Source organism: Argiope bruennichi, chromosome X1 (assembly GCF_947563725.1).
Source record: "Argiope bruennichi chromosome X1, qqArgBrue1.1, whole genome shotgun sequence".
Lineage (NCBI taxonomy): Eukaryota > Metazoa > Arthropoda > Arachnida > Araneae > Araneidae > Argiope > Argiope bruennichi.
Window position 1 is genome coordinate 57,743,532 of NC_079162.1, and position 22,443 is coordinate 57,765,974.

Consider the following 22,443-nt stretch of genomic DNA (forward strand, 5'->3'; position numbering starts at 1 on the left):
ATGGAATTTTGTAACTAAAAGTATGCTTCTAGGTGCAATATTTAAAGAATTAAGCGTTTGTTCCACTTTTTTGGGACATAGTAATTGATTGCTTGCATCGATTTAACATTTTATATTTTTTTAAATAGTAATTTTCTAATAAAGTTTTAGAATAACATTGTTTGCTAGTACGGTACCCATGGACAAAACGTTTTCAATTCAGAAATAAATTGTAAACTATCTGAATTATTTCCCTAATTTTGATAATTAAAAATATAACTCTCAACAATAATTTTCATTATTGGATTTGGATTCAAACTATTCTCATTATGTCTACAAATATTTATTTTTTTGTTTTCAATTCATTGTTTAAAACTGTGGTATGGAGAAGCTGTTTATTTTTGGATTATGTAATTTATAGGTGCTATACCTTTGGATGAAACATTATTTATTGGTGCTGTTACATTTTTCCAGTTTAAATTTTCATCTAAAGAAGTTACTGAAAAGACCCTTTTTACAAATATAAGACATTTATGTTGAAGCGCAGAATATTAAGTTTTTAGTTCAGAATGATATTATTTATCCCAGTATGTCTGTGGCAGCAACTGATAAATGTCGAAATGAGCAGAGATGTGATATATTGGGTTGAATAACAATTCAAAAGAGTTTTCAAACTTTATTTTACATTTTCACGCTTTTTAGAAAATTACTCTGAGTGTTTTATTTATTACTCTGATCTTTTGATGAAAGAAATGCGTCATTTGCTCTTAATTTTTCTACCCATTTTAAGGCTAGGAAATTAAATCTGGATAACTCATTGAGGCACTGCTCATTCTCCATATCATAGCATAGATGTCGCGAGTAATTTCCGCTTTCTTAAAATTTCGATTAGATGCAAAAGAAAAAATGTCAAAATTTCTCAATTATGTCCACTTGATATTTTATTTTAATAAATACACAAAAATCAATGTGTTATCTTGTAAAGCAGGGCCCCCAACCTTTTTGGGTAAGCAAACTCCTTCTTGTATAAAAAGTATTTGAGACCTCTTAATTAAATATGGTATTAAAAGTGTACAAACACATATAATACAGTAATATTCAGTGTGATTTCAAACGAATATCCAAACGTTCAAATCCTATGTCTTTTAAACAATACAAGGCAGCGTTCCATTTCCACACTTCGCTTTGAGTGAGAAATTATAAAGTTTCATTAGTTATTTAATTCATTTTTTGGCGAGGGATGGCGCTTCGAGCAGCTGTTGGAAAGAGAACAGGTTACATGGTCCAATGTAGGATCATTTAATCTATTTTAGCCATGGCTACATAAAAGATAAAATATTTTTTCTGCCCTTTACCAGCTGATATTGTTGAATTGAAATCAAGGATAATTGCAATCATCGAAACACTAGATATGCTGAAAAGAGTGTGGAATGAATTACGCTATAAAATGGATATCATTCGTATTTGTGGTGATAGTAACATTGAACATTTATAACTTTTATACTGTTAGTAACTTTACAATGTTATTTTTTCTTCTTTTCTTTTCAAAATGCATGTATTTTCTGTAATTCTGTAAATATATCGCTTTAAAGTTGGAATATGTATTTGTAATCACCCTGTATATTACATGTCAGTAATTAATAAATATTATTGTAAAAGAATTAAAAATATTTTTAGAAAGCGAAAAACTTTGCTATTACTCAGGTGTACCAGTATTATAAAATTCAAAAAATCCGATTAAGATTTTAAAAAATAAAGAAAAAAAATTAGAGGGATTTTTGACATTGTTTCTCCGTTATGGGATAGTCATAACCCAGATTAACATATGACAGTTTCAGCCCCATGTGTTTTTCTTCAATCAGTTTGTTTCTATATTTATGTTTTTAAAAATCCCAAGTTGTGAAAGCACATTCACTCCGATAAGTGCCCAAGAATACCATTAATTCTCTCAGTGTAAATATGGCAATTTCTGGATATTGTTGCCCAAAGTAAACTGAATGGCACTAATGATGTTGTTCCTCGAAACGATTTTAAACTCTGGTCTCATGATAGTTAACGATTCTTTTCAATGGGGTTAATTCACGGTCACGTGACAGATACCAAACAAACCGCTTCAATTGCAACCGTTCTGCGCATGCCGAGATGTCTGCCGATAACGTTGATGAAAGCATTGACGTTGAAAGTTACGCTGGCCGAATAATTATTAAAAATGTTTGATTTTTTAAAAAATATAGTAATATTTTGAATAATTTTCTCCAAATTTTCGTAGTAATGTAATTTTATTTCTTATATTACAATTTTTCATTAGTATTTTCAATGTAATTATTGTTTTTGCATGATAAATTAATTTTTAATTAGTTTGGTGCCATTTTATTCTTTATTTTCCGATATTTTTGTTTTGGTCCAAGATACGTTTTAACAAATGGCTATGGCAGTGTTTTTGAAAAATTACATATGTTCTTTTTTACATATTATTTAAATGTTATTGAATGTTGAATTTTATATATATTTTTAAAAATAATTATTACTCTTAGATAAGTTAACATTTTGAAGCTTACTAATACAACTATTACATTTTTTCTTACGTAATGATTTTTATTAATATTGAGATTTTGATGTTTTCAGTTTGCTTAGAGTAAAGAACATGAAACTCAAATTTGTATATATTAAATAAATTATGTTTACAATTTCAAATTATGAAATATAAAAGGTATAGATACCATTTTTTTAAAAAATCTATGCAACTTATGAATCAGTTATTTCCTTTTAATTTATAGAAATTATTAAAGGACAAATAAGCAAAATTATGCCTTCATAATTTTTATTTACACATTACAAAAAAATATAGATAAAATACATATGATAATTATTTGAAAAAAATATGATCAAAAGGATGTTTCAATGTACTCGCCTGTTAAAAGAAACTCAAAAACTATTTATGAACATTTTTTCCTAGAGACTTAGAACGAATATAAACACATCATGACAAGAATGTCAAAGTAAATGATAAAATCAATTTTATTGACCAGAAACATCCTAGATACTGAACAACAATTTTTATCACCAATAAAAACATAATGTTGAGCAATATACTTTTAAAGCAGAACATTTCTGAAATGTATTTAAAAATCCTAAAGTTACATTGATAAAAAATTCAGTTTAAATACAAGAAACAAGATGAAACAAAATGATAATTATAAAAAAAACACTGATAAGAATAAACAGATTACTCTTTTGTTATTAGATATGATTACCTAGCAGTAAATAAATAATATGAATTACTAAAAGATAAAGAAAACTTTAAGGTTCATAATAAAAAAAGTGAAACCTCATAATGCATTTTATTATAATGCCAACAACTAAAAATCAAATACAAAAATTATTTGATGTTAATTAATGGTCTTTGAAAGTTACACAACATGCAATTAATAAAAAATACTGAATTAATCTTCTATAAACATGTATAAGGGAGAGCCCCTGCAAAATATTTGTAAATTTTAATTCTTGAAATAGCTCTTTCTACTATATCCCTTACATGGCATATCTTGCAGTTATCAATTCTATAATTAATATTAAACTGAATACAGTCCTTTAAAAATTTAGGACATTTCAATTTATATCCTATTTATTGTAGTTCTTCTTCAATTTGGAAACCTTTATCTGCAATCGCAACATCATTCAGTTCTAATGGCTTTTAATAAAAAGTTCCTTGTCAGATATGCTACCACAGTACATATAATGGTGAAATGAAGCTGATGGCTCCTGAAGATATTACGACTAGCATATCTTTTTAAGTATTTGTTTTCTTATAAAAACTGAAAGTCATTTGCTGTTCTTCTGGATTGCTAGGTTTCCATATAGGAAATTCAGTGCAGTCAGTAATGACTCTGGAGCCTTCATTTTCAAAACTAAACTGTTTTGTCATGGTTTTAGTGAAAAATTTAGTTTCCTCCAAAGTCATTAGTGGTAACTAATGATTTTGGAGGAAATATAGGTATCAATTTCAACTTTTCATAAAAAACTGTTGTTACAAAATTAAAATACCTTGAAACAGTAGAATCTGAAATCTCAAACCAAATAGACAAAAATTCATTTGAAATTCCAGTCCTTAATTTAACAAGGAACAGAACATATATATCAACTGGATGTTTCGACAAATTCAATTTTTGATCTGCTTGAGAATTCAAAAAAGAATATATATATATATAGAGAGAGAGAGACAGAAAAACCTTTCTTTAACTATCAATGCCCTCACTTTAATATCACCAATAATATTCTCTAGAATGAAACTCTTTCTATCTCGCAGAATCCTGTTCTTGCAGCTCATTTTGCAAATTGCTGATCTTGTTTCAGAAAAAGTAATAGTCTGGGAAGAAGTAGAGTGCATTCCACTGAAATCAGAATTCATATAATTTTGTTTAATAATCAGTTCTCTTGCATTTATATATTTATGTACTTAACTAAATGACATGTATTTTCAAAACTTATATATATATATATATATATATACAGCGTGCAGCAGAAAACCCCAGACAAACAAATTTTAATATAACTTGACTAAAAATTAATAAATTAACAAACTATAGCAAATAATAAATTAATAAAATATAACAAATAAGAGTAGACTTTTACTGATAAATAAATTTACTTGGTTTCAAAGTGACCGACTTTTGCAGTGATGCAAAGGCGCAAACGCTTATTGGAATTTTCAACAATGGGCCGCAAGTCTTCTTCCTTTGATCTATCCCATTCCAGCAGAAGCCATTGCTTTAGAGAGATCAAACTTTTATGTCGCTTAGTGCAAGCCCTAGACTCCAAAATGGACCGTATACTTTAATCACGGGATTGAGATTCGGCGAGTATTGTGCCCATTCTCCAGATGATATCACGTCCAGAAAATGTTCCTTCCACCACTCTTCTCTTTTTAGCCTTGTGAGCTGATGCAGAGTCTTGTTGAAACTCCTACCTTACACTGCAGAAGTGCGTTTTGGCCCACGGAAATATAACAGCTTCTAGAATGTCCCATTGGTATACTTTTTGAATTATTTTAGCTCCCTCATCCACAAAAACCAGAGATGTTTTGCAGCTTTCGCAAATTCGGCTTCAAACCATGACCGACTTTGGATTTTTGCGTTGTTCTCCAATTGCTGAAGTGCTTTGTGCGTCTACAGACCAGATCCTATAATTCTAGGAGTTACGAACTTTTGGACGGTAAAGAGATTCTCAATAGTGAAAAGGAATCTCTCTTGGTTCTGACATGCGGCCCGTTTCAAAAGTTTTCGGCGTATATGGAGCCGCACGAGTTTGTTTTCTTCAGTGAGAAGCTGAACTTTCTGGACCTTGTAAGGCTTTAGTCCAAGTTTTGATTTTACCATTCGTTGTTCTTGTCGGTCCCTTATTGATGACTTTGATCTTTATTGCCAAGCTCTTTGAAACGATAGATTGCATCAGACATTATTTGCAAACACATTAAGCAAACGAACGACTTCATACTGTTTGTTTTCCAACTTTAAAATAGCATATCTTTTGCTTGGCATCGTAAATAGGCCAAATATCAGTACATAAACTAAAAGATACATTATAAAATATGTTATAATTGAAGTAGGAGAAAAAAAGAAATGAACAAAAATTAAAAGTAAATTAACTTCTATTCTATGGTGTAATAACTTTGTCCGAGTTTTTGTGCCGCATCCTGTATATATTTCTTATGTGTAGCATTCAGTTTATCAGATTAAGAACATTTTTAATAAAATACATCAATTATAAATGCTGATAACAGCCAATAAGAAAGTTGGATTTTCAGTAGTTAGTAAATGATTCACTTATTAAATAAATCTTTAGGAAATTTATTCAATTTCATCTCAGTGTAGCATTATAGCAGGTGTTAATTTTAAGTTAGGAGTGATATTTTTGGCAACAGGAGTTCGTTTACTTATATCAATTAAATTTAGATCAGATTTTACAGGAAACATGTAATGTAATATTCATATAAACGTTTTTAAACCTTCTAAGTATATAAAAAATTATCAGAAATTTCATCAAATGTCAATAAAGTAAATTAGAAATGCACTCAAGAATTTTGTTTGTTTGTCCTCATTTGTTTTTGACGGCAAATCGCTTACAGATCTCTTTATCTTCGAAGGGTTTTTCTAAAAAAATACTGGAACAGCTTTGGGTGTCGCATTAAAGCATCCAGCAGCACACCAGTGTTTTATCTTTTAGCATATGATAAGAGGAAAGAAAATGACTCAAAAATATAACTTCAAATGTAAATAGAAAATCCGCTTCATACTTGGCGCAGGGCGTTAATGGAGTCTCATCGACGAAAGCGTTGCGGATGAAAGTTTAAATGCCATGCGCAGAAGAACATGACATGTAACTTTTACGTCACATGAATTAACCCATTGATGGTACTTTCACTTTCTTTAAAAGTACTTTTCTTCCATTGGTTTTTGTCTTCAATTTTCGGAAAGCAGCATCTAGCATGCTGTTGTAGAACATTAAATTCTGTTTCAAATGATAAAACTCAATTGCAAAATGTTTTATTGTTTTGTGCGCATTTTTAAATTTTAATCACAATGCATGGGAATTTTTATTGAACATATGCATATGAATTTTTGCTGATATTGAAAAATATCGTCAGTCTATCTTTCAAAATCAGTAATTGAATCAATTATATATGAATAAAAAAATTAGATGTATTTCTTATTGCAGACATAAATGAATTTAAGTGATAAATTATTTCTTATCAAAATGTCATAAATGATTGTTTTACTTAATATTTATTCATTTTCTGGTAATTTACTACTGTTGTTAAAAGATGGGCGGAACATTTTAGTGTTCACTTTCATTAGTCTTTATTTCATATCTTGTCTCTGACATCATGTAATTGAGCGTGGGTTTCGTAGGATATATTCATAGAGGGGCTTAAGTGGGGAATTATGAGGGGTTTAAAGAGGATGTTTCACCATAAACTCCCTACAAATATAAAATCTGATTTTTTTTTGTACTTTTTATTTCATGTGAAGAGGGAAAGAAATTATAGTGAATGATATAAAATAAATTGTTCTTTATTAATTATCAAAATACTATATATATATTAGTAAATTGTCTTTGTAATAATTTACAACTTATGGTGGTTTTGAGCATAAACTTTCCTTTTGTTCGACCTTTGCAGGTATGTTTCAGAGTCACCACAATCTGAGAATGATAGTGCTGAAGGGACAAAAAAGGTTAGGCATTTATTTATTCACTAATTATACTTTTTTATTGTTCTTATTATGTATTAGCACACTTCAAGAATGATTTAATATATATTAGCATATGATAAGGCTGAAGATGCACCCCCCCCCCCGCGCCTAAAGCATTCATGACCGAAAAGCGATTCCTACTTTTTTAGGGGAAAAAAGTAATTACTGTATACATTCTTCAAATGACTGAGGTAAAACGAAGTATGAATGAAAAGGTGCATAATCGAAATTTTAATAAATGACTCATTTGCATAAATTCAGTTTCATTTAAAAATAATAATTTTATTGGATAGTCTAGTATATTACTGCAAAGTACTGTAAATAAGAATTAAATTTGAAATATTTTTCATAAAACTGAAAAATCATACATTTACTGCCTAATTATACATTTCAAATTTTATACTAATTATAAGCATTCGGTTGGCATTTAATTGAAAACACTTTTAATCGTCATCTAATGTGCTGATTATCTGAGTCTTGAAATCGAATGAATTTCATTACTAGTTTGTTTTTTTTAAACTTGTGTTACGACAAAAAAGTTTTCAATGAATCCATTGTATATTTAAAGGAAGGTGAAATATCTTCCTTTCATTTTTCATTATCATAATTTAAATCGGCACTAGAAAATTCCGCTTTCATTAATTCACCAACTGTAAATAATTCCGAAACCAATATATTATAATCGCAATGGGGTCAATTCACGGTCACGTGTCAGGTACCAAACAAACCGTTTCTGTTCAATTTTCAACCGTTCTGCGCATGTCGGGATGTCTGCCGATAACGTTGATGAAACCATTGTTTAGTAAATGTTACGCTAGCCGATCAATTATTAAACACTTCTGATTTTTTTAAAGATATTATTTTGAATTATTTTCTCCAAATTTTCGTAGTTATATAATTTTATTTCTTATATTAAAATTTTAATTAGTATTTTCAATGGAATTATTGTTTTTGCATAATTAATTAACGTCGCCTTTTAATTCGTTTGATGCTGCTTTATTCTTTCCTTTCTCATATCCTTCCGCCCTTTTTTTTTATCCAAAGGATACATTTTGACAAATGACTATGGCAGTGTTTTTGAAAAATTACATATGTTCTTTTTTTACATATTATTTAAATATTATTGAATGTTGAATCTTATATAGTTCTTTTTAAAAATAAATTATTACTCTTAGATAAGTTAATATTTTAAAGCTTACTAATAAAATTATTACATTTTTTTTCTTATGTAATTATTTTTATTAATATTGAGACTTTGATGTTATCAGTTTGCTCAGAGGAAGGAACATGAAACTCAAATGAGTATATATAGAATAAATTATGTTTACAATTTCAAATTATGAATTATTAAAGGTATAGATACCTTTTTTTAAATCTATGCAACTTATGAATCAGTTATTTCATTTTAATTTGTAGAGATCATTAAAGGAAAGCAAACAAAATTACAGTTTCATATTTTTTATTTACACATTACAATATATATATATATATATATATATATAACCAATCTTAAGTAAGAAAAAGTTTGAAAACGAAACTAAAATGAAAACGAAACAAAAACAGTTTCGAAGTCGCAACTAAAATTTATAACCTATTTAAACTAAAACCAAAAAAGAACTTCATAGTATTTAGAGAGCGCAATTGCAGCTACTTCTAAAACACAGATGAATTGATACAAAAGTATTAGAATCAAGTTAATAGGAAAAACAAAAAATCAAATAAAAATTAAACCAAAAAAATTATAAAAAATATTAAAAAAGAATCCGGCCTGAAGACTTTTTCAAGGGTCACCCTCAGGCAGGGATTCAAAGAAAGGGATTTTTTCTGTGAGGAAATACAGACATTGTCTAATAATGATTCCTCGTGACCCGAAAATCCCCTGAAATTATTAAATATTCGTCATATAGCCAGTTATTTTTAGGAATGATATTTTCATTTAAATATTCGTCATATATATATGACGAATATTTAAATGAAAATATCATTCCTAAAAATAACTGGCTTCAGTTATGTAATTTTAATATTACTGAAAATTACGTGTTTAATGGTATTAATTTTTATAAACTAGTCAAGGGCATTCCAATGGGAACAGCTTTCTCAAGTGCTTTAGCTAATATTTTCCTGCATTACTGTGAGAAAAAAATAATTAAATATAATTTAATAAACGGGTGGAGATATATTGATGACCTACTTTTGATTAACTTCGACAATACTAATATTATTACTAATTGCTATCCAAAAGATTTAATTCTAAAAGATACAAATAAAAATCAACTTGAGGCTACCTTTCTGGATTTAAAAATCGAAATTGCTAATGATAAAACAATAGTTGGTATATACGATAAAAGGGATGATTTCAACTTTAAAATAACAAAACTATGTAACTACCATTCCAATCTAAACTCTAAAATTTTCAAAAATCTAATTTTCTCACAAGTTAAAAGGATCAAAAGGGTTTGCAATAATAAAAATTCTTATATTGAAGCATCAAACAACCTCCTTAAAAATTTAATTAAAAATGAATTTCCTAGAAATTACTGTAATGTCAATTTTTTAATTAAACAAGGTATGGTTTGGGATTAATCCTTTGGCTTAAATAAAAATAGAACTTTCCTTGCATATTGGATCACTCAATAGATGGCGCTGGGAGCCTACATCTGTTTACGTAATTTACCGCTAGTTTTTTAAAAACAGGGAATCACAATCAATAGGTTAAAGTTTCCTTGACTGTTGATGGTATGTACTGGCCTTTTCGTTTTTAATTTTTAATTTCAGTGCTATCTTTTGTTTTTATTGTTATTTTTGTTATTGTATTTTTACTTTGTTGTGGTTAATTTCTTCTTATTTGTTGTTTTATATTTCCTTTCTGTTAAAATGGTATATCTCTTGAGCATAATTTCAGGGGATTTTCGGGTCACGAGGAATTATTATTAGACAATGTCTGCATTTCATCACAGAAAAAATCCCTTTCTTTGAATCCCTGCCTGAGGGTGACCCTTGAAAAAGTCTTCAGGCCGGATTCTTTTTTAATATTTTTTATAATTTTTATTTGATTTTTTTGTTTTTCCTATTAACTTGATTCTAATACTTTTGTATATATATATATATATATATATATATATATATATATATATATATATATATATATATAATAATTATTTTATAAAATGTGATCAAATGGATGTTTCAATGTACTCACTAATTCAAAAAACTATTTATCAACATTTATTTTTCTAGACACTTAGAAAAAATATAAACACAGTATGACAAGAATGTCAATGTAAATGATGAAATCAATTTTATAGAACAGAAACCTTCTAAATACTAATTACTACTCTAAATACTAATAAATTATGTTTACAATTTCAAATTATGAAATATAAAAGGTATAGATACCATTTTTTTTAAAAATCTATGCAACTTATGAATCAGTTATTTCATTTTAATTTATAGAAATTATTAAAGGACAAATAAGCAAAATTACGCCTTCATAATTTTTATTTACACATTACAAAAAAATATAGATAAAATACATATGATAATTATTTGAAAAAAATATGATCAAAAGGATGTTTCAATGTACTCGCCTGTTAAAAAAAAAAACTCAAACTATTTATGAACATTTTTTTCCTAGAGACTTAGAAAAAATATAAACACAGTATGACAAGAATGTCAATGTAAATGCTGAAATCAATTTTATCCAACAGAAACATTCTAAATACTAAACAACAGTTTTTTTTTTATCACGAATAAAAACATTATGTTGAACAATATACTTTTAAAGCAGAACATTTATGAATTTTTTTTTTAAATGTTAAAGTTACATTGATAAAAATTGCATTGAATGAATATCATAAAATAAAACATACAATACAGTAAATTTAATAAACAAGAATAAGGTCATGACATATACATATATATATATATAGAGAGAGAAGTTAAATAGGATATAAAGATGAGTTAGAAGAAACACTTTTATGCTTTTACAGAATTTTGTAATTCAAAATTGATATGTTAAAAAAATAGAAAGGAAAAAAAAAGTGAAACATGCATGTAGCAATGAAGTTGGGAATAAAAATTACATAATAAATGCTGATATGGAAATTGATTTTCAATGAAAATACCTGTATTTATTAAAACAGAAATCACTGAGGTGCACAATAGTATAACATGATATTATGATAACAGTCAATTTCAGTTTAAATACAATAAACTATTGACATTTCATTTTTAACAATAGAAAAGTTGTTTGATATAAATTCACTTTGAATCCATCACAAATCTGCAAATGTAATTAGAAAACTAGTAATAATGCTTTCTGGAGCCATCCATTTTGCTCTTTTGTTATTAGACATGATTACCCAGCAATAACTGAATAACATGAATTACTAAAAGATAAAGAAAACTTTAAGGTTCATAATAAAAAAGTAAAACCTCATAATGCATTTTATTATAATGCCAAAAACTAAAAATCAAATGCAAAAATTATTTGACGTTAATTAATGGTTTTTATACTTAACTAATTTATATACTTAATTAAATGACATGTGTTTTCAAAACTTAAATATATATATATATATATAATATAGCATTTAATTTATCAAATTAAGAGCACATTTAATAAAATACTTCAATTATATATATATTCTAACAGTCAATAAGAAAATTCAATTTTCAGTAGTTAGTAAAGATTTTTCTTATTAAATAAATCTTTAAGAAATTTATTCACTTCCACCTAAATTTAGCATTATAGCAGTAGTTATTTTTGCAGCAGGAGTTTGTTTACTTACATTAATTAAATTTAGATAAGATTTTTTTATAAAATGCAATGTAATATTCGTGTAAACATTTTAAAACCTTCTAAGCATATTCAAAATTATCAGAAATATCATCAAATGTGAATAAAGTGAATTAGAAATGCTCTCACGATTTTGTTTGATTGTTTTTGTTGGCAAATCGCTTACCAAATTCTTTTTTTCGAAGAATATTTCTAAAAAATTACTGAAACATTTGCGATTACTGGAATTCCATTTACGATTTAATAAATGAACACACATTGAATGAATTCTTCAAAATGATCGAAACATATCACCGACTTCGAAGGCTTGAAAAAATCTATACCAAAGGTACCAACCTTAGGCAGGATTGTTGAAAGGAAAATAAGAAAACATTTTATCATGACAGTCACTCTTGTGTTTCGCATTAAAACATCCATCAGCACACCAGTATATCCTCTTTTAACACATAATAAGAGGAAAGAAAATGACTGAAAAATTATAACTTCAAATGTAAACAAAAAAAAAAATCCGCTTCATACTCGGCGGAGAACGTTAATGGCAGACTAATCGACGAAAGCGGTGCGGATGAAACTTAAATGCCATGCGCGGATAGCTCATGACATGTGACTTTTACGTCACATGAATTGACCCCATTGCCGTGCACCTCGAAACCAGTGGGGAGACCATTTACAAACGAAGTTTCACGAATATAAACAAAGTATTATTCGACTATTATTTTATCATTACTAAACGTAGTATTGTATGATTTTGAATGAAGCAGGACTATGATGAAGTGACCAGTACATGGGAAACTTATAAGTGGCGCTTCACCTTATTACAAAGTTGATTAGCTTACTTCATGTTGTATATAATTTTAAGTGATTTTAATTCAGATTCATCTTATCTGAGCAGGTTTATTTAAGCTCAGCTAGGTTCCATGTTAGTTTAATTTTGATTCATCATCTGCATGACTTTATCAATTGATACATTAGTTTAAATTTTTATAATGAATATAATTTTTTAAAAACAAAAAGTGTTGTACAATCATTAAAGTGAGATTTAAAAAAAATCTTTCGATATAGAAATAGCGCTTTTGCATTTGGTATGATTTTTAACTTGATTTATAAATAATTGCATTAGTCTAAAATTTGCATATATATTTTCAGGGTTTGAGTTCTGATATCTCTTCTCAAGAAAATACAGATTCTAATACTTCCAGTCCTTATATGGTTCATCCTGTGAGGGCTCCATTAAGCAATGCGAATTCAAATTGTCATTCATGCAGTGAAGGCAGCTGTATTGAGGTTTTTTAAACATTCTTTTTATCATATTTTTATACTGGCTATATAATGGACTAAATTGATTAAAATTATTATTAATTTAATATGTAGATTCTATTTAATTTTCTATTTTTTAAAGCCCCAGGGATTAACTATTTTTTTAGCATTATTTTATAATTTTCTCGGTTTTTTTTAAGTAGAAAATTATTGCCTTTTACCATATTTTTTAAATAATTAAACTTCATTCAAATTTTTATTATTTAATGAAATAATTTATGATTCATAATAATTATTGCTGTTCTCATATTCAGTTGTCATTTTCTGGGGAAATTACCAGCATATATTTAATAGTATCAGGTAAAGATAAAGAATTATATCATATATTTTGAATAGATGTCAAAAATAAATCAAAATCTGGGAAACATCTGAAGCTGAAGCATTTGCTAAGAACATTTGAAAGAAAAGGCAATTTTCATATTTTATTAATTTTTCACCAATCAATGTTTTGTTTTAGCATTTCCTATTGATTTTTTTTTCTATGAAATATTGCTGTACTTGTGTTAATGGCAATAATTCGCCAAAACTCTATATAATATTAGTTTTCTGTTAGTGTTTTGTTTACATTAAATTTAAAAATATTTTTTTTTTACTTACCAATTTATTTTTATGCTGAGGATACTGGAAAGCTTGCTATTATTTATCTTGAAAATGATTTAATATTAGGAAATAGCATGTATTGATGAACTCTGCGTAAGTGTTTGAGAATATTCTACAAGTAAAATTTTATTAAAACAAATATATATAATATTAAAGTATCCAATAGTTTGAAATAAAAATTAATAAAAGAAAAGTTTCTTAATAAATCTAAATACAGACGAGAAAAGTAAAACTTTTTGGAATGAAACAAAAATGTAATTATTCCGAATAAAATGACTGAATTTTACCGTTTCTTTATCGGGAAAAACCTGTTTTCTGTTCATATTCATAGTGTAGAATATTGTATGTGCTTGATTCCTATAATAATAGTATGAAATAATATGAAATAACAATCCTCAAAGCATTTAGTTATTTTTTATAGTGAGATTTTCCAGTGTGACAAGATTCATAGATCTACTAGTCTATTATTATCAATAGTGATTTGAATTATATTGGTCAATTGCTTCTAAATGATGAATTTTCTTAACAAAATTGTTGCAGATCCTTCCCTTAATAGGCTAATATTTCTATTAGTACTGTATCTTCTTATGTAATGTGTCCCTAAATTTTTTCATGAAATGAATTTGAATGCTTTCTTGCCTGTAAATTATATTAAGTATGCTTACATTTTCAAATGTAGATTATAAGCAGTGGCATAGTGAAAAAAAGCAAACGCCTGAAGTATGCATAATTTATTTGCCGATAGTCATTTTATTTTTAAAAATGATATAAGCGCACTAATGTTTTGTTCCGATGATACCTCAGGCGTGAATATCGTCTTTTCCACTGGTCGCTACACCATTGATTATAAGTTCTGCTTTATTTCAGTTTGATCTGTTATTTGTTCCATATGATAAAGGAAATAATAAATTAGTTTGGTTTTTGACTAGCAATCTGAAGTTTTTACTAATATATTTATCAATTGCAAAATTTGTATTCAAAGTATGCTGTCAAAGATTTTGTTATATAATTTTATGCCAAGTGCTAGGATATCACTATCAATCATATTTTTTAGTTCCATTATAAAGCTAAAATTTCATTATTGCTAACTTAATCATCTGTAAACTGAAACTTTCTGTTACAGATTTTAATCTGTTCTGACCAAACTTTAGTTGCATTTATGTTGTTCCTTTGAAGGATTTATTCTGCTTCTATAGTATGGTGTGCACGTAGTTTTGATTGTTTTTTTAATAATTTGATTTTTTCCCCTCCTGCAGCTTTTTGAAAGGGGTAAAAGGATAAGATTTTTGGAATCACAGCTGTCTGAACTTAGACACCAGTTGTCAATGAAAGAAGCAGAGTGTGAATGTCATCTGTGGAAATTGGAGATGCTGATGCAACATAATAAAGTAGAAACAATCATTAAATTGTTTCATACAAATTTATTCTTTATCTTGAAAAATTAATTTCTTGCTCTTAACGTGTTATAAGAAATCTGTTTAGTTTAACTTATTCTGTGATATGTTTTTAAAATTAATTTAGATATCTTCAACTTTATTAGTATACTAATTCTTAATGTTTAATTTTTTAACAGAATCGTCAAATTTTCCCTCCTGATTTACCATCAAGTGGAACTTCTTTACCAAAATGTATTTCATTGCCTGACATTGGAAACATATACAGTTTCACTAATGTAGTGCGTAAATCATATTCATATAGTACATTTGGTGTAGCTCCACCAACAAACGAACCGTCACAGATGGAGAGGAAAAACTGTGATAAACCAGTTTGTAATGATGATGATATATCTGAGACTCGGAGGTGCAATTCAACTGATAAAAACTCTGAACATGTACCATGCGTACGTAAAGGACAAAGTGAACCTCATCTATTTATGTTTGGAGATAATATATATGTGTATAGACCATGTGAACCTATAAAAAAAGCTTCCAATATTGCCTTACATGATGATTATGAAATGAGCCTTCCACCATGTGAGAGTATTGACTTGAAATTTCCTACTGAAGAATCAAGAACGAATGTATGCGATTGGGCAACCTTAAATAAAACTGAGTCATTTGGTGCTCCTCAACATTCATATTACAAAGTAAGTATTTCATTGTGTTACGATAAAGCAACTTAATTCTATTCAGAGTAATTTATGAAAATTTCTGAAGGCTATCTTAATTATTTCTTAAAGAGAATTAGAGAAAAAGTGTTAAATTGCACTAACATGTATAGTGCAAATTAACATTCAACTACATCTTCTGAAACAAATAATATAATAATTTGATTAATATGAAGCATTTCTTTTTATGGCATTTTTGTGAAATTAATCTTTGCTCATCAGATTTATTTTAGCTGAAGTATATGTTTGATTTTTATAATATTCAATGAAGTGTAAATGAGAGAATTATTCAAATATTATGCATTGCAAAGAATTAAAGTGCATTAAATGAATTCATATCTAATCAAAAACTACTAAACAGTTCAGTTCTTTCAATCAATTTTTGAATATAGCAAGGATTGTGAATTATAAAAAGTTTTTAGAAATAAGGCTGTTTCTTATAATATTTTTCAGTTTAAACTGTGAATTATTCTCAATAAATGTCATACATTAAATATTTTTTAGTAGCAGAGAAAAAAATTCTTATTATATATTTTATGAAAACGCTTTTAACCATTAGAACAATCTGAAGGCTATCTAAACAAGTATGATTATTTTCCTCAATGTTATAAGGCATGTTATCAGAGATTATTAGTAAAATTTATTATTTGCAAATTGTTTGCCAAGGAATGGAAACTTTTTTGGTTATAAAGGATTATTTATATTGAATGAATCTCATATGTTGTTACCTACCCGTTTTTTTATAAATATATCGCTGTAAAATTTATGTAATAGTACTTATTGGGTGCATTTTAGTTTATTTGGATATATGTGCTTATTAATTTGCATTACAGCTGTTAATTAATAATTGTGAAGATAGAAAAATAGATTTAGAATGTAGAATGGAATATTAAATCATTTAAGAATTCAATGAACAATTAGGTATAAGATTTTTGTGGCATATTCTCATCAGTATAAAAGAGTGTGAGTTTCTTCAGTTCAATTCTATAATGTTTAACACTCATTAAAAAGGGCAGTATATTTTTTTTTGCATACTATAAACTACAAAATAGATAGATATTTTGTGTATCCATGAATGTTTTATCCCTCTGTAATATGGCAGGATATTTCAAATTTCTGTACATTTTATTTTGAAGTTTTATTAGTTTTACATTAGCTGCAGTAGAATCGAAAATTATGTATTTTATTTATAAAACTGCTATTATTGTAGTTGATGCATGTACTATTAGCACCCAAGTGTGGCAGCCTGTTATTTATATTTTGCTTCTTTTTGAGTGAAACTTTTAAAATCAAGCTTTCTAAAAAAATACTATATTTATTTTACTATAAAGGCAAGATCTGAACAGATTTTGAATTTTTTTTTCTCATATGGATTATTTGATGTATTAAACTGTATGCTTAGTTTCGGACTGTATTCAGTTGCACAGCTGTTGTTTTAAATAAAAGAACAGTCCATTTTAATTTTTTGCTTGATTTTTATACTATTGATATTTCTTTGATTATTATTCACTTTGGGTATTTAAAACATTATTATTATTTAAGGATGAAGATTCAAGTAGTTCATGTACTTGCTCTGATCCCGAAATTGAAACTTTAAATAAGGAAATGTTTGCTCAATTTTTTGGAGAAAAAGTGTCATCTTCTGTCCAAACTGATGATAAGGTGACATATTCAATTGGGTTACAAGCTGCTATAAAGCAGGTAAGTGTTAAATAAGTTAATTTTTCTATTCTGTTGCATTTTTATGTTTTTAATTTTATTATTTCTACATTTATATTAATATAAAAAAAAGATTTGTTTTACCAATAGTGCTTGAAGCAGAGGTTTTTTTCCTTCAGAAAGAAGATAACTGTTTAAATAGTCATGTTAATGCCATTTTAACATTATTTGTGCTTCTAACTCTAAACTGGAAATTTTTTTTTCAATGAATTCCATGTTGTGATTTTAAAACACAGATAATGAGAGGAAACAAGATACACCAATTTTGTGGATATATATATATATATATATATATAGTTGTAATCCTGGGTTCATTCTTTCTGCATTAAAGAATTGTCTACTTTAAATATATATCAGCCTTAAATATATAAAGACAGTTGTCTTTGTTGCTAGGATTTTTTTTAAAATACAGTATTCTCAAATGCGTTTTGACAATTTATATTTTTAGGTGTGTAAATATTTGATGGTTTTCTGTGCTATCATTAAGCAAATGTTTTTTTATTTGTAAAACTGAAGCTAGATGGCAGTTTATAATATTGATTATAACCATTTGAAACAGTTTATTATAGACACGTCATAATGCAGTAAATTACAAAATGATTTTAAAAAAATTAATGAATTGAAAAAACACATAAAAACTGATGAGGCTGAATTTTTTCAATCATTCAAATATACAAATTATCTTCCGAGGCATAGAATGTCATTATTGTTATTCAAGGCATTTTATATATATTTAATTATCTTTTAAAAATTTTCTAAAACCGAAAAATTATATAAATTATAGTGATATTACTTAATATAGCAAGAAATCCACCTTCGAGACTTATTATATAAATTCGAAACTGTGCATTCAAGCTTTTCGTTCTTCTTGAGTTTTTCTTAGTAAATTATGTTTTATACATTAGATAAAATTATATACAGTTTTGAATATCAAAATTAGTTTAGCTGTGTCGAATCTGAAGCTGGTTTATTATGTCTGCTTTTGTTTAAAAATAAATTATTTTATCTTCCATTTTGAGAAGTTCTATCACATATTCTTTTATACTTTTCATAACCTGAACCATTCCATGAAGCAAAGCTTATTATTTACATTCAGTACGAGCAAGTACATTCAGTTTTAAAATTGAATTATATATAATCACTATTAATAAAAATGACAATAATTTACTGGTAATTAGATTTTTAGTTGAATTAATTTTGTTTTTTTATGACTTTTTTAGGATGACAATCCGAATACTTTCTGCAGCTCTTCTGATCCTAATATTAATAGTATTGGAAGAAAGGCATTTGAAGAATTATTAAAATCTGATGCTTCATGTGTTGAAATGAATAATAAGCCAGCAGTGCAATCTATTGGTCTTCAAGCAGACATTAGTCCAGTAATATATTTTTATTAACTTGATTTTATAGAGTATTAGTGTTTTATTTTACATATTGCTTACAAATAATAATTTAGGAACTGTGTTAATTATAGTGAGGAAATATGGGAAGAAAAATGCTTAATTACAAAAATCTGTCTTAAAGGTGAGCAGCATACCGAACATTCCTTTTGTCATATGTAACTCATTGGACATGCTATGGCATTTACTAATTTATAATCGGGACCACTGTTTGTGGAATGCTATTTCACTTACAGGGGGGCTTATCAGCTCAGAAACTAGTAATGATGCAAAAAAAAAAAAAATTCTTCTGAAGATACAATGTAAAAAACAGCTTTACTTCTGACTAGTCTAATTTTTTTTTATTTGTGATCATCTGAACAGTATTAAAAAAACTACCAGTGTATCTTTAAATTGATAAGTCATTTCTAGCCCCCCCCCCAAAAAAACGAATATACGTTAAACCATATGCGATTCTGACAGGGAAATATGAAAGTGCACCCGGAACCATAATACAGAGAAACACAGCGAAAGAGGAAGAACAAAGAGAAAAAAAGAGAGATCTAATTGAGTCTTAAATTAAAGAGAAAGTCTTAAATGTGGCCAAATCCGGACCCTGAAAACTTTTGCCGAACTACTATTGAATTCATGAGGAGAGAAAGCCACTTTTTGCTTTCTGATCTGTTATTTAGTGATATGCAGTGAGCCAATTTTTGATATTTTTGAGAGAAAATTTACATGCGTCTCCCAGCCTTTACATCACCTACTTTATACATTTTCTGCATTCATTCCTCACTTTTATTATTATTTATTTCCACTGTTCATAAAGCTCTCAATGTAAAAAGAAAATATTAAAACAAGAAATAAAAGTTTTAAAAATTATATTGAGTAACTGCAGTCTTAATGGATATGCCAACACTTACTGTATGCATTTGGAAATCTAAATTGCAGTCAATGCAATGCAAGTTAATTTTCTACCCAATATATTCCACTCATGCTCGATCTCGGAACCAAAGCAAGTAAATGGATGAGTCCAAATGGGTTATTTCATAGTCTGTGAAGAAATGTAGGGCAGTGTATGTGTGCGTACCATAACGAGTTATAACTTTTTTTCTTTTAGAAAAAGTTAAATGTTCTGAAAGAGTTGTTGGTTTCTTTTCTATAACTCCATTGATTGTAATATATGCGACTCATAGAAGAAGGGAGTATGTGTTAAGCATGATCACACTGCACTATTTCGGGACTCTATAAATATTTTATGATAAGATTAATCATGGGCTCTAAACTTAACAGAAAATTTGGCTTGCTTTCAACAGTACTCTGGTGAATTTAATTTTAGACTTTGTATTGATGTCGGAAGTGATAATCGCAAAAAGCAGCGAAGGGCATAGAACTATGAACCTATTATATAACAATGAACAATAAATAGTTCTCAGTATATATTTCGAATTGAATCATTATCATCTATTGTAGCGTTAATGTTATTCAAATTTCTGCATGAATATTCCTTGCCTTACACGCAGAGGCATAGCGGTCAGGAGGCTAAGGGGGTTTAGATCAAAGTTACTTGAGAATAGTAAGAGTGAATGCAGATGACTAGAGCGAATGCATTGATGACATCAGATAGAGAGCGCGGTTCTTCGTCCCAACGTCACATTAAATGTTACATTAATGGATCGTGTTGGGATGAAGCGAGTGAGCTATTTTTTTCTCGCATAAGAATATCTGTGTGATTACGCTTCTGGCTTCGTTTCGGCGCATTCCCCCCGCGAATTGCTTAACATGCTTTGTGCGTAACCGTCAATACCTGTGTTATATTCTTTTCTTTTTCTAATAAATGTGCTGTCTTCAAGAACCATGCTGGGATTTATTGAAAATGAACAATAGGTCGTTTAAAGATCTACTAAAAGCTTTTTGTAAGTCAACGTGGAAACGTGGATCTTTGTGGAAACGTTGTTAAAGACTCACACATTATGAAATAATAAAAATCTGTGAATATTTAATAGCAAATGTTAATAAAATTCAGTTGTCTAGCTTTTTGATATGGTTTATATGCAAGAAATGAGGAAATAATTGCCTCTGTAGCTCCTAGACTTTTAAGAGTAAAAACACTTTCTAGTTTAAACTGTGAAAGATTATTAAGCAACAGGATAATGAGGAATAATTATAATTGTGATTAATAATAAAATACACATTTGTGTGAATAATACTGAAATATTCAAAATCAAATGAAAAGGTGGGAAATTTTATTTTAAATGCAAAGGGAGGAAAAGAAAGAAAGAAAAAAATAGACCCAGGGCAGATATAAATAAATTTCAAAAGATTGTATTTATTTTCATTCATTAAAAACTATTATTAATCAGAAAAAAAGCAAATAGTATTCTAAAGAAGCGAATCAAACATTGAGAGTTACTATAGAGTAAATAAAAAGAAAAAAAAACAACCGTAGAATCATTTTCTTTAAAAATAAAAATACATAACTTGGAATTTATAAACAATCAGAAGCAATTTCGTGTGGTAAAAAGATGAGGATACAATATCAAACCGTTAATCGGATAGTTTAATAATATTATATAATGAATCGGATTATCATTTTATGAGTTTTGAATCCGGTTTCAGTATAAATCGCGTTTCAGCTTAATTGCGTTTGCCTTAAAAAGGAAGTAGTTCCATTCTGGAGAATTTTGTATTACATATACTGTCTTGTGGTTAAAAAAACTGTTTGGTTTTTGAAAGAATGATGTAATTCCAAACGTTAGTTTTTATATTATTCAAGAAATATATTAATATACATATCTGTTAACAATTTCACCTCCATTTTGTTTCTCCATTTATATTAAACAACATTCTGTAAGATATACTGCCACTGTCTGTCATTTAATATTTCAAAATATTCATATATAATGCAATTATCTTCAAATATGTCTAATCAAATGGTATGTAATTTAACAATGGACTACAACCGGACATGCAACAGATGAGCCAGACATTACTGAGGGCAGGACTGTCTTGACAAATTTAAACGCTCTTGTCGTTTGACCCTCTATTAGAATAGCAAGTAGGAATTTCAGCACTTCTGGCCTAACAAAAACATCTACTAAAATAATTAAGAAAAATGTCACATATTCTCTTCAATTTTCCAAATGAGGGCCTTTTCAAAAAAAGGCAAACCATCTTCCATTACCCTTGATATCATAACAGGATTGATTTTAAAATTTTGTTTAAAAGTTATATTTCAATTCTTTTACATTTATTCGTTAAATGCAAAAAAATGTAGTAATGCACACAATTCTG

The 22,443-nt window shown here is 27.8% G+C and overlaps 1 protein-coding gene across 3 annotated transcripts in view; it reads left to right on the forward strand.

Annotated features, from left to right (window-relative positions):
• The window catches only part of LOC129958378 (uncharacterized), a 64,833-nt gene that overhangs the window by 21,155 nt on the left and 21,235 nt on the right, over positions 1-22,443 (forward strand). For all 3 annotated transcript variants that reach the window (XM_056070833.1, XM_056070832.1, XM_056070834.1), the window contains 6 exons: positions 7,157-7,211; positions 13,174-13,311; positions 15,201-15,332; positions 15,518-16,030; positions 17,594-17,752; positions 18,991-19,149. In XM_056070833.1, coding sequence (XP_055926808.1) covers positions 7,157-7,211; positions 13,174-13,311; positions 15,201-15,332; positions 15,518-16,030; positions 17,594-17,752; positions 18,991-19,149 — 1,156 coding nt within the window. The remainder of the gene's footprint in view (positions 1-7,156; positions 7,212-13,173; positions 13,312-15,200; positions 15,333-15,517; positions 16,031-17,593; positions 17,753-18,990; positions 19,150-22,443) is intronic.